Below are 12747 nucleotides of genomic sequence, written 5' to 3' on the forward strand. Positions count from 1 at the left end.
CCACCACCATGTTCCAAGCAGCCGGACCTGCCTGTATCCCAACAGGAGCTGGATGGATCCTGCACCCTGGGCAGTGTCTCTGGGCAGACACTCACAGGGTAGGAGCCAGGATGGAGGGGGAAACACTTCATCCCCATGAGGGCTCTTTTGGGGACCCTAAGTGCTGGATGGAAGCCCTGGTCAAGAGGAGCCCTGATGCTGCCCTGACAGCACTTGCTGGAGCAGCAGCAGCTCTGACCCCTTCAGAAATGAAGCCTACAGCCATGGGGCTGGACCTGGCCTGTCGCCGCTGCCACACACATGGCATTCACCGAGCAGCACCCATGCCCGGCAGGCTGGCTCCCGGCACATGGAGCCGCTTGTAGCCATGGCCCCAAACAGCAGCTGGAGCTGCGGGGAGGCAGCAGCAGGGCCGCTGTCCAGGCAGGGTCTCCGGGGTGCAGGCGCTGGTGGCCTTGGTGCCACCTTCCCCTGCAGCCACCCACCTGCCTGGCACGGAGCGGGGGGACCTCCCAGGCGCAGGGAGCACCCGTGGTGCTGGGAGGCTGCGGGGGGCACCCCGGGGGTAACACCCAGGCACTTTTCATCTTCAAAGCTCTCCCTGCGCCGACTTTCATCCTGAGCCTGCCTCGGAGGTCCCTGCTATCGCCGCCCCATCTCGCCATCCCCGAGCAGCCGGGGCTCGGCCAAGCCCCACGGGAGGCTGCACGGTCGGCGCGGTGCTGGCTGCGGCACAGAGGGGAATCCCGCCGGCCAGGGCTCTGCCAGGACCTGCCAGAACCAACCGCTGCTGCGCCGTGCCCGCCAGGCCCCGCGCTGGCACGCCACGGCACAGCACAGCACCAGTGCTCCCACCAGCACCCGGCACCAGGGTGAGCACCCTGAGGGTCCCAGCCCCATCCCAACCTCCACCATGGGTACCCTGAGGGTCCCTGCCCCATCCTGACTCAGCTCCTCGAGAGACAGCAGCGCACACAGCATCCAAAGCACAGAGATTTAATAAAACCATCTGCATTGTTGTTGTTATCATTATTTACAGATCAAACATCAGGAAAAACAGTAGAAATGAGGAAAAGACCAACAACTGTCATCGTCATAAATAGCAGACGTGTCCCGGGAGGGGACGTGGGCACTCACAAACACTCACACACACACAGAGCCCTGGGCTGCTCAAAGAGGGGGGGTCACATTTGCACTCACCCCACGAAGCACTCAGCTCCTCCCAGACCATTAAAATGGGGGTCCCCAGGATACAGCCCCCACCTCGGGCAGCGTGGCCCCCTCAGGGGGCTCTGTGCAGGGGGGACCAGCTCCTTATCCCCCACCCATGGGTGCAGGCGAGGAGCAGGGCAGGCAGGGTGACCACACACAGGCTCCCATGGAAGTGGGCAATGGGAAGGTGTTGGGGACCCGCCATGCACCCACGGACATGAGTGTCCTTTGCCCTGCCATGGAGTCGTAGTGACCTGGCTCTCCAGTGGTGGCACAAGGGTCTGATGGAGCCAGAGCCAGTGGGATGGATGCCCGGCCACCACACCAACCACTGTGGCACAGGGACAGGGAAGCAAAGAGCGGCTGAGTTCAAGGGTCCTGTCCCCACCGAGAGGTTCCTGCTTCTCCATGTCCATCCCTGCCTTCCATGAGCAACCCATCCCGGTGCCCATCACCACCGCGGCACTGCTACACGTTGGAGACCTGCTGGTGCTCCCTGGCCTGGCGCAGCCCGTACAGCCACTTGATGACACGGGCGTTGCGCTCGATGACGGAGATGCCGTAGGGGACGCGCTCGGGCGGGCGCCCCTCCGGCGTGGCGGCGCTGGGCGGCGAGCGGCCGCCCTCCGAGCTGGCCGTGCTCACGCTGTGGAACTTGAGGGACACGATGTCGGAGCTGGCGCGGGCGAAGTGCTCGGCGCCCATGTCCTGCACCTCCTCGGGGTCCAGGCCGCAGTAGTTGAAGAAGCGCTCCAGGTCGGCGGTGGCCCGCGAGAGACGGTCGCTCAGGTCCGACTTGGAGCGGTGCAGCACCGGCTGCCGGCGCGCGCTCTCGGGGCGGGCGGGCGAGCTCCGTGCCGGGGTCGCCGGCAGCGCACCGGGGATGGGGGATGCAGGTACCGGTGTCACTGGTGTCACTGGTGTCACTGGTGTCATCGGTGTCACCGGCCCCCGCGGAGGCCCGCAGGGACGCACGTCCACCCTCCGCACGGCCACGCTGCCGGGGGGCTTGGTGGCAATGGGGCTCTCCGGTGGTTTGCCAGCACCATCCGCCCCACTGCACCGCGGCGCCGGCACCTCCGCCCTCCACTTGCAGTCCCTGCCCAGCGGGTTCTCCGCCTTGGGGAAGGGGCTGTCGCAGAGGTTGATGAGGTTGTTGAGAATCTCCAGGTCAAGGCAGGTCTTGGTGCCCCCAGACTCGGCGCAGCGCGGCCCCGGCGGTGCCCTGCGGCTGGGGGTGAGCACAGCCCGGCGCACCCCCGGTGTGAAGAGGGGCTGCTTGAGCAGCGGCGGCTTCACCGGCTCCTGCTTGGTGCTGGCGACCCGCTGGCTCTTCACGTACTTGGCCTTGTCGGCCTCCAGCCTCTCCACCGCGCTGGGCTTCCCGGCACCCGGCTCAGCACCACGGCGGAAATAAGCCGGGCCCTTGCGGAGGATGCGGATGGGCATGGCCGAGGTGAAGGGCGCCGGCACCGGCACCCCCTTCATGGCGTCGCCAGCCTGCAGCGCCTCGACGGGCATCCTTGGCGCTGGCACCGCGGCACCGGGTGGGCGCCCGGCACCCACAGCGATGGGCTCACGTGCCGGCGGCTGCGAAGAGGGGCTGGAGTGAGCGTGGTGGCGCTGCCGGCCCAGCCCCTGCCCGGCCCCCGGCCCCACCGCAGACAAAGGCTGCCCGGGCTGTGTGCGGTGCCGCACTGTCTGCGCCGGCAGCGCCGGGCTGCTATTTGAAGGCAGGAACCACGCCTCCGCCGCCACCGCGGCCTCCCCGACACCGCGCGCGGCCAATCGGCGCAGCCAGCCTGCTTCAAACCGCACCCGGGCCAATGGGGCCGGCGGGGAGGGAGCCCCAACTGTAGCAAGGGGCACCCCAGGGAGCGAGGCCAGGATGGAGAGAGGTGGTTTGGACCAGCACCCCTCAGCAATGCTCTGCCTGCATCGCCTGCGCCCAGGGGTGCATCACCTGCATCAAGGGGTGCATCTCCCATGCCCAAGGGTGCATCACCCACATCAAAGGATGCATTGCCTGCACCCAAGGGTGCATCTCCTACTCGCAGGGGTGCATTGCCCATGCCCAGGGGTGCATCACCTGCATCAAGGGGTGCAACACCCACATCAAGGGGTGCACTGCCCATGCCAAGGGGAGCATCACCTACTCCCAGGGGAGCATCCCCCATGTCCAGGGGTGCATCACCCACCCCTCTCACCCACCACCCTGCCAGGCTGGGGGCTCTGGGGCTCTGCTCCCCCTGCTCTCCATTCCCAGGCTCCCTGCTCCCACCCTGGATCCCTCTGGAACACACCACCGGGGGTTTCCACCTGATCCTCCCCATCCGAGGTGTGCCGGGAGCGGCGCTGGGGCCCCGCACACCCCACGTCCCTGGGCCCCTGCCAACCCCAACAAGCACAACCGCCCGCCCCAATGGTTGCAGCAGGCACCGGCGCGCCCATAGCGGCATGGAGGGGTCCAAACCAGCCCTGAACCCCGCTGCAGCCCCCTGCCCTGCTGCCACCAACGTCCTTGCCTAAGGGGGGGCACAGCCAGAGGGGGCCCAACACAGAGAGGGGCTCAGGCAGCGGCGGGGGGCACATGGGGTCGGATCTGCCCCCCCATTCCTGAGCTGCTCTAAGAACCCCAGCACGGGGGTTCCCAGCTCGGGGCACAGGTAACCCCACGCTGGTGACAGCCCCGGCACTCACCGGGAGCAGCGGTGCCGTGGCCGCGGTCCCTCCCGCGGTGGCCCCAGCGGCTGCCGTCCCCGTCACCGCTTCCCGGTACAACAACTTCCTGGGTGCCACCCAGGGCCCGTCCCAGCGTCACCGCGGGCGGCCGGAGCCAGCGCAGGCACCCACAGCACCGCGGCACGGCCGCGCTGAGCCACATGCACCAGCGAGTCGGCATCAGCACCCCAATGGGGACCATGCACAAGTCCTCGGCTTGGCAGAAGGTGCAGACGTGCCCCCCCCGGGCAGGTGAAGCAGGGACACGTCTCCACATTGGGTGCTGCGGAGCTCAGCTCAGTGCCAGTGGCTCAGCACCCGGGCAGAGCCATGGGACGGCTCTTGTGGCACAGGGAGGAGGACACAGGGTCCCCAGCACAGCCATGTGGGCAGCGTGGGGTCCCCTCCCTGTCTGGCCAGCAAGGACGGCCCAGCCGGGCACAACCTGCTGCTCCGCATTCCTGCGGTGCTGAGCCGCCTGCCCTGGCATGGCCGAGCTGAGCCAGGCTGCACCGAGCTGAGCTGAGCTGAGCCACCCTCCGAACACCCCAAAACACAGCGACGTTATCGCATGCCCCCAGCCCGGCCAGAGCATGGGGATCCAAATGCCAGGGCTGAGAACCCCGCTCCTGCCGGGTGATGCCCAGCCATGGCCCCAGCTCCAGTCCCTCCCGGTGTGGGCAGCACAACCGGGCTCACTTGGCAAATGGGATGACCCAGACAGTGGTTCCAGGGAGCCATGCTGGGAGATGTGAGGCTGTTCCTCCCCTCACCGGGCGATCCCGCTGGCACAGGACCAGCACCACCTCCAGCACCCACCTGGATGGGCCCTGTGACGTGGGAGCCTCCTCGGCACGGCTCAGCCGCCACAGTGCTGCTCCCTGCACTCGTCCGGGGTGTCCCGATGTCCCTGCGTGTCGTGATCTCCAGCCACGTCCTCCCCTTCTCCCACGGGAGCTGCTCTGCACCGCGGCTGCTCCTGCTGAGTCAGTGCTGGGCGAGGACGAGCTCACATGGGATTAAAACCACGGGGCATCCTCCATGCCAGGCTGCGTCACGCAGTGTGATGGGACACGGCAATGTCCCGGCGTGGTGCCGGTTCAGCCGCGGTGCTGGATGGGGGTGCACGGCCTGAGGTGCTCCCACTGCCAAAGCCAAATCACCTCTGGATGTTCCCTGCCCACTGCAGGCAAAGGGTCCTGATGCCCTGGCAGGGATTCAGGGAGGTGGGAAGATTCCCTGCCTGGCTCCCCGCCGGCACAGCCAGCCGGCAGGGCCTGCTCCGACTTGGAAAACTCGCCTTGTTTCCCTATGAACCCAGCAGCAGCCCTCTGTAATGAACTCCAAATGCAGGAAAACAACCCGGACAGCGTGAAGGGAGGTGATGGACCGGAGCGGGGTCACCAAGCCTGTGGGCCCTGCTGGCCTGAACCCAGCCCTGGGGTGGCTCTGGGTGCCATGGTTCGGGCATCTCCCGCGGTGAGGAGCCGAGTGTTTGGCACTGAGCTCGGGTAGAGCTGAGTGCTTTTCAAACTGCTCTTGGAAGCAAGACAAGGAGCGGGCGGAGAGCAACGAGCTGAGTGAAGCACATGGAGAACAGCGTCTGAGTGCCACAGGGCTGCCCTGAGCCTGGGCAACGGCAAAGGCGGATCCACACAACGATCCTGGCTGGAAAAACACTGCCCAAGCACCCACCTGGATGGGCTGAGCCCCCCCATGGGCACCAAGCCCGCACAGGGTGCAGCAGCGGGTGCAGGGGGCTGCCCGGGCACGTTGGGTGCTCCTGGAGCAGGGCGTTGGAGCCTCACCCTTCCTGGGAGCATCCCAGGACGGGTTTTGGGAAGGCAGCCGGCAGCAGGAGCACTCCCCAGCACCTCTGACAACACCCGGCCCGGCTGGACAGGGCTTGGAACAACCCGCTCTGGTGTGAGGTGTCCCTGCCCGTGGCAGGGGGTAGGAGCTGGAGGAGCTTTAAGGTCCTTTCCAACCCAAACCAGTCTGTGGTTCTGTGATCCTGTGCTTGGGGACAGAGGGACAGGCGGGTGCTGGCGCTGGCTTCGCTCTCACCTCCCACAGGCGCTCGGAGCTGAGCCTCCCACGTGTCACTTCCAGGATTTCCAGGAACTAAACACAGCCTTCAAGGAGCAGAAAACAAGCTCAGAGGCCAAATCCTTGCTGGAAGTGCTGGGTGGAGGCGGCTGCGGGTGCCAGGGCTCGGGGCAGCCCCAGGCACAGGCACCTCAGAGCCAGGAGCCCCCCAACCCCTCTTCTTGGTAGGTGCTAATTCCTGGTGGTTAATTACATCCCCTTGGCACACCAAGGCTGTGCCCGGCTTTGTAGTGGGAAAATAACCCCTCTGCCATGTGCCCTGACTCAGGGCAGCCTGCTCCTGCCTCAGTTTCCCCTGAGCTGAGGGCTCTGCAGAGCAGCTCTGCCAGGCAGGAGCATCTTCATCAGGGACTGTGGCGATAGGACAAGGGGAAATGGGTTTAAACTGAAACAGGGGAGATTTAGGTTGGATCTAAGGCAGAAGCTCTTCCCTGTGAGGGTGCTGAGGCACTGGCACAGGGTGCCCAGAGAAGCTGTGGCTGCCCCATCCCTGGCAGTGTTCAAGGCCAGGTTGGACACAGGGGCTTGGAGCAACCTGCTCCAGTGGAAGGTGTCCCTGCCCGGGGCAGGGGTTGGAGCTGGAGGAGCTTTAAGGTCCCTTCAACCCAAACCAGTCTGGGGTTCTGTGACTTGGGGGCTCAATGGGGATGCTCTTGCTGGGCCCAGCACTGCCTTGCTCTGCTCCCCATGGGCAGAGGGAAGGATGCTGCCTGCACCTCGCTCTCCCCACACGTCTCTGCAGGCAGCAGCTCGGGGCCAGGAGCCGGAAGGTGACAGATGGGGACACGCCGGGCACGAGGCCTTTGTCTGCGCGGTGGCGGTGGCAAGGACATGCAGATGGCGGCTGCCGGCGGGGCCGGGGCCGCAGCCCGTGGCCGGGCGAGCGCCGGGCCCTGGGGAGCCGGCCCTTTTGTCGGGGTCTCACCTCCAGCAGTGGCCCCTTCCCTGCAGCCCCCCACCAGCCTTTCAACTTTCAACTTGACCTGCTCCTTTCACATGGAAATGGGATGCAAATGGCACCGGGAGGGGGGCTGCCAGGGGCCAGCGGCTGCGACCTGCCAGCGGGTCCCTGCACCCAGCTCTGGGGGTCATATACATATTCCTGGGGTGGTCCCTGGGGTAAGGGGGTCCCCCTTGTCCCCCTGCAATGGGGCAGCCACCTTCTCCTGCCCTAAAAGATCATCCCCAATGCTCTCAGTAAAGCAGCTATTCAGGGACGGCTCTTGTTGGGCTGAGCTTGAGGATGGACCCCGCTGATCCCACTGTTCCCTATCACCACCCTCACCTATGAGGAGGGGGCTTCCCGGGGTTCCAGCCTGGCAATGTCCAATGGCCGGGGACCATTCGGCTCCCAAATGCTGCCATCTGCCTCCGGGGCCTTGGCTCGCATCTGCCGGGGTGCAGAGGGCCGGGGGCTCAGCTGCAGCATGGGAGGGGGCAGCATGTGTTGGGTGGATCGGGGTGAGGAGCGTGAAGCAGCAGCGTGGGGGTCCTGCACCCAGCACCCCTCGGGCTGCCCTCGCGAGGGTCTCCTTTGTGCTGCCACATTAAACACTAATCAAACACCGTCCCCTCCCCATCCCCATCCCAGGCCAGCCCGAGCCCCCGTGCCTGGTTCCTTCTAGCATCTTGGACCTGCTTCCCCACTTCCACGTCCCCCCGGGCACTGGCACTGGATTGGGCTGCGATAGAGTTGATTTTCTCCATGGGAGCTGGTATGTGGCTGTTTTGGATCTGTGCTGAAAACAGAGCAGATAACCTTGGGGTGTTTTGGTTATCACTGAGCAGCTCTTGCACAGCATCAAGATCTTGCCTGCTTCTCACGGTGCCCCACCAGTGAGGAGACTGGGATACACAGGAAATTGGGACAGGACACGGATGAGACAGCAGACCCCACTGAGCAAGGGGTACCCCAGACCATGGGTGTCCTGCTCAGCAATAAAAGCCAGAGAAGAAGGAAGGGGGGGGACATTCAGCATCACTGTTACATGTGGATCTGCTGTCCTGGGGCTGCAGGACTTGTGCCTCTATGGGCAGCAGTGAAGGAATGGTTTGGGTTGGAAAAGACCTTGGAGCTCCTCCAGCTCCAACCCCTGCCCCGGGCAGGGACACCTTCCACTAGAGCAGGTTGCTCCAAGCCCCTGTGTCCAACCTGGCCTTGAACACTGCCAGGGATGGGGCAGCCACAGCTTCTCTGGGCACCCTGTGCCAGCGCCTCAGCACCCTCACAGGGAAGAGCTTCTGCCTCAGAGCTCATCTCAATCTCCCCTCTGGCAGGTTAAAGCCATTCCCCTTGTCCTGTCACTACATGTCCCTGCTGCACCCCATGGGTAGGGATGGAGCCAGGAGCAGGGCAGGGGCTGGCTGCAGCCCCCGGAGGCACAGGGACAGGGACAGGCAGGGCACCGGGGAAGGCAGCCCCGGGCTCTGCAGCCGCTGTCCCAGCGACACCCGGTGGGTGCTGTGGGAAGAGCCGCCGTGAGGCACCCCGGGGGGTGGGTGCTGCGCTGGGGAGGGAGGGATTGTGCTGCTGCGGGTGACCTGGCCTCCATCTCCTCACCTGAGTCGCCTCCCAGCTGGTGCAAGTGGCTTATCTGCAGCTCACGGCTTTACTGCTCGCCTGGTGCCACCCCGCTGATGTGCCACGGTGCACCCCAAGTGGGACAAGCGCCACGCCCGGGGGTCCCCGAGGGCCCCATGGCAGCCCTGGGCCCTGCAGAGGTCCCCGGAGGGGACAGGCACCGTGACCAAGTGACATTCCCAACTGCGGGAGACAGCCTGAAATAGGTGCGATGCGGTTCAGCCGGGGACAAGTGCAAAGATCAGGACACTGCCAAGAATAGCCACCGGCACCCGGCCAAGCTGGGGGGCACTGGGCCAGCGGCCACGCTGCGGCGAGAGCCCCGCGCCATGGCCACGGGCACGGTGCTGCCCCGGGCACCGGCAGCACGTGAGGACAGAGGGCAGCGGTGGTCCTGGACAGGGGATGGGGTGTCCCCGGGCTGGCAGGAGGTGGCTGGGAGCTGGAGGTGGCACAGTTGGACTTTAGCCACCGGGACAGAGTTCGGAGCTGAAAGGCTCCCGCCAGCGCCCGGGGTTTGGCTTTGCGGGATGAGCTGGTGGAAACCAGGAACCCACTGGGAGCAGAAGCAGGAACGGGGGGGTCATCAGCCCCTGTCCTCTCCGGCCATGCCTCCTGCCCAGGCTGGCACCAGCCAGCCCCTGTCCTGTCATAGGGGGGATACAGCTGGGACAGGAGCTGGTCCCTCTGACCGTGAGTATCCCCTTGGGAGCAGGACCCACCCCCCTCCTCTCTCCAGGAACTACAGCGCTTTTCCTTATGCTTTCTTATGGCTTTTATCCCATCACACCCTGTGCTGGCAGCCGACCAAGCCTGCAGCTCACGTGTTTCCCTGCGACCTGCTGGGATCCCCCGCCAAGGGCAGGAGCCCTGAATCACGGCTGAGCACATGGCAGGAGGACACGGGGACCCCTCAACACACGGATTCTGCCAGCCGGGACCCGAACGAGGACCAGGAGAGGAGCAGAGGGAGCAGCAGAGCGGGGCCCGTCTGTCCGCCGTCTGCATCCGGAGGTGGTGACGTGCCCCTCACGTCACGGCAGCCGGGACTCGCTCCCGCCTGCGGGCTGCCGCCGGTTCCCCAAGGCACAGTGAGTTCCCCATCGTGACATTGCTGAAGGACCGGTCAGACCGGGAGCCCGCTTCCGCCCTGGCTCCCGCTCCATCCCGCTGTTCCCAATGCCTCCACGCAGGGCCGGAGCCATGGGTGGTTCGTGGCACCCGCCGTGCTGGGCCTGGGGAGACACGAGTTTCACTTACGGGGCCATGGGGCCATGGGGCCCCGGGCCATGGGGGTCACTGCTGCCGGGAGCGGGCTGGGAGCCCGAGACAGGGGATGTGGCCAGGTCCCTGCTGACTCAGCACACCGACACGAGCCGGGGCCGGTTCGCAGGTGGGGCTACCGGGGCCCTTCTTCCCGCAGGCACCGGAGCCTGCTGGGATCCCACGGGACTCGGCGGGGAGGAGACGGGCGCTGCGGATGCAGTGGGAGGTACGAGGCCTCAGTTCCCAGCAGAGCGGCTGCCCAGGCCTCCCGGCGCCCAGGTGAGAGCTGCCGTCACCCCGCACCACGCTGCGCCGTGTCCCGGCACAGGCTCAATGGCCACAGGGTCCTGTCCCCGCTCTGTGCACGGTGCTCCAGCCCTCTGGGATGGGGCCCAGCACCATCGCTGTGGGGAGCAGGGGGATCACTGGGGCTTGTAGGGGGGAAAGAAGGGTTGGGAATGGGCCATGGGGTGACCGTGGTGCTCTGTGAGTCCCGCACCACCATGGGGTGTTGGAGGGGAGCTGCTCTGCCAGCTGCCCGCAGAGGGGGAACGCAGGCAGGGCCATGGGCTGGGGTCCGGGGGGGGGGGTCAGGTCTCATCCCACCACTGATGCAAACTTCTCCCCGCAGCACAGCAGCATTGGCCCTGAGCACCCATCCCTGAGCATGGCGCTGCTCACCCATTTCCTCGCCTGCACCTTCGGCATGGGCTCCTGGGTGGCCATCAATGGGCTGTGGGTCGAGCTGCCGCTGCTGGTGACGGTGCTGCCGGAGCAGTGGGATCTGCCATCCTACATCACCATCATCATCCAGATGGCCAACGTGGGGCCGCTCTTCATCACCCTCATGCACCGCTTTCGGTCCGGCTTGCTGAAGGAGGAGCTTGTAATCTATGTGGTTGTGTCTGTGGGTGTCCTGGCCTGTTTACTGTTAGCCTTCCTCTGGAACTACACATCCTCCATCGCCGGGGCACCCCACAGCACCGCCTTCCTGATCCTCACCTTCTTCCTGGCCCTGGTGGACTGCACTTCCTCCGTCACCTTCCTGCCCTTCATGATGCAGCTGCAGCCCCAGTTCCTCAACACCTTTTTCATAGGTGAAGGACTCAGCGGGCTGATCCCCGCTCTCATTGCCCTGGCCCAGGGCGCTGGCATGTCCACCTGTTCCAACATCACCCGCTTGGTCAACGTCACCACCGACAATGAGACCGTGCAGAGCACCATCTACCTCCCAGCCAACTTCTCCACCCTCGTCTTCTTCCTTCTCATGACCGTAATGATGCTGGCCTGCTTGCTGGCCTTCTTCTTCCTCCACAGGCAGCCCAAGGTGTGGGAGCTCTCCCAGCAGCAGCTCTTTCCCAGCAATATCATGCTGAGCTCAATGGACCAGAGCCCCAGCGAGGGAGGAGGCTCCCGGCTGAGCAGAGGCTGCCCATGCCCAAAGGATGCCAAGGGGTTGAGGAACATCCTGCCGGAGCAGGTTTCCTACACCCTGGCCAAGCTCACCTTCATCTACGTCCTCATCGCTTGGGTGAGCGCTCTGACCAACGGGGTCCTGCCGTCCGTGCAGTCCTACTCCTGCCTGCCCTATGGCAACACCGCCTACCACCTCGCCACCACGCTCAGCTCCATGGCCAACCCTCTGGCCTGCGTCGTGGCCATGCTCCTGCCCGGCAGGTGGGTATCGGGGTGCTGGGGGCCATGGCGGGGCTTCTGCCCCCAGAACAGCCCCTGCTTTGCAATAGGGGCAGGAGGAGGCACTGGGTGCGAGAGGGGTGTGGGGTGCCCCTGCCCTGGCAGCAGAGACACCCCAGGGAAGGAGGATGGAGCCTGTGCCGTGGGTCTGTGCCCCTCATCAGTGTTCCCTGGTGTCACCCACATGTCCCTTGCAGGTCCCTGGCCCTGCTGGGCACTCTCACCATGCTGGGGACAGGCTTTGGTGCCTACAACATGGCCATCGCGGTGATGAGTCCCTGCCCGCTCCTCCAGCAGTCCCAGTGGGGAGATGTCATCATTGTAAGTCACCGGGTCCCCCTCACCTGGGGAGGTCTGTGGGGCCACCCCAAGCTCTGTCCTCACCATGATGTCCCCTGTCCCAATGCTGGGGAGCCCTCCCCAGCCCTGCTGACCGCTTTCCCCTCCAGGTCCTCTCTTGGGTGCTCTTCACCGGGACACTCTCCTACGTGAAGGCCATGGCTGGGGTGATCCTGCGCAACTGCAGCCGCAATGAGCTGGTGTGGTACGGGGCGATGGAGCAGTTGGGCTCCCTCCTCGGGGCCCTGGTCATGTTCCCCCTCGTCAACGTCTACAACTTGTTCACATCTGCTGACTACTGCAGCCTGCAGTGCCCGGCGTGAGCGGGGTGGGCACCCCTGGACCGCCCCTCTTGCCGCTGTGCGCCCCAAAGCCAGCGAGGGCCAGGAAGCAGCGCTGGCACCGGGATGGCTGCGGGCACGTGTCCCCGCCGGGCTCTGCCGTGTCCGTGGGCTGGGGCAGCTCCGTGGCTCCGGGCACGGGGTGTCCCTGCTGTGTTCAAAGAAATAGAAGGTGTTTGCTCAGCCCTCGGCTCCCTGCTGCCTGCGCCCCACCACACCGCTGCCCCACTGCGTACCACTAGCCTGGGGCTACATCCCCTCCCCTCTGCTGGTGCATTGTGCCCCAAAGCCCCCCCGGCCCCAGCTGCACCCATGGCACCAGCGGCATTCCCACTGGCATTCCCAGCCCTGTGACGTGGCAGAGAAGGTCAGTGGGTTTACAGCCAGCTGCAGGGAGCAGGGACAAAGGTGGCTTGGGGACGGCTGTGCTGGAGCCCTGTTGGAGCCTGCCCTGCTCTGGCCATGGGGAGAGGGACACGGGGG

At 65.6% G+C, this 12747-nt stretch overlaps 2 protein-coding genes across 4 annotated transcripts; one reads left to right on the forward strand and one right to left on the reverse strand.

Moving 5' to 3' along the window:
- Positions 1–980: 980 nt before the first annotated feature.
- On the reverse strand, positions 981–2821 carry FAM110A (family with sequence similarity 110 member A). Its single transcript, XM_030503113.1, has one exon. The coding sequence runs from the start codon at positions 2731–2733 to the stop codon at positions 1681–1683; it is 1053 nt and encodes a 350-aa protein (XP_030358973.1). The 5' UTR covers positions 2734–2821; the 3' UTR covers positions 981–1680.
- A 6486-nt stretch (positions 2822–9307) lies between these two features.
- Positions 9308–12449, forward strand: SLC52A3 (solute carrier family 52 member 3). Of its 3 annotated transcripts, XM_030503065.1 has the most exons (5): positions 9669–9714; positions 10017–10168; positions 10521–11566; positions 11782–11905; positions 12034–12449. In XM_030503065.1, exons 3-5 carry the CDS (start codon positions 10557–10559, stop codon positions 12244–12246), a joined length of 1347 nt encoding a protein of 448 aa, XP_030358925.1. In that variant the 5' UTR covers positions 9669–9714; positions 10017–10168; positions 10521–10556; the 3' UTR covers positions 12247–12449. The 3 variants fall into 3 exon arrangements, with proteins under 3 accessions (XP_030358923.1, XP_030358924.1, XP_030358925.1); XM_030503063.1 differs by lacking the exon at positions 10017–10168 and having other exon boundaries at positions 9308–9714; positions 12034–12447; XM_030503064.1 differs by having other exon boundaries at positions 9448–10168.
- The last annotated feature ends 298 nt before the right edge of the window (positions 12450–12747 follow it).

The sequence above is a fragment of the Strigops habroptila genome, chromosome 13, assembly GCF_004027225.2.
Source record: "Strigops habroptila isolate Jane chromosome 13, bStrHab1.2.pri, whole genome shotgun sequence".
Taxonomy (NCBI): domain Eukaryota; kingdom Metazoa; phylum Chordata; class Aves; order Psittaciformes; family Psittacidae; genus Strigops; species Strigops habroptila.

What these genes read in the sequence shown, in the direction of transcription:
- FAM110A (XM_030503113.1), bottom strand. Translation starts at nt 2,733, where the DNA reads ATGCCCGTCGAGGCGCTGCAGGCTGGCGACGCCATGAAGGGGGTGCCG.
- SLC52A3 (XM_030503064.1), top strand. Translation starts at nt 9,803, where the DNA reads ATGCCTCCACGCAGGGCCGGAGCCATGGGTGGTTCGTGGCACCCGCCG. An exon ending in CCAGGCCTCCCGGCGCCCAG is followed by an intron (nt 10,169 to 10,520) that starts GTGAGAGCTGCC and finishes TTCTCCCCGCAG; the next exon opens with CACAGCAGCATTGGCCCTGA. An exon ending in GCCATGCTCCTGCCCGGCAG is followed by an intron (nt 11,567 to 11,781) that starts GTGGGTATCGGG and finishes TGTCCCTTGCAG; the next exon opens with GTCCCTGGCCCTGCTGGGCA.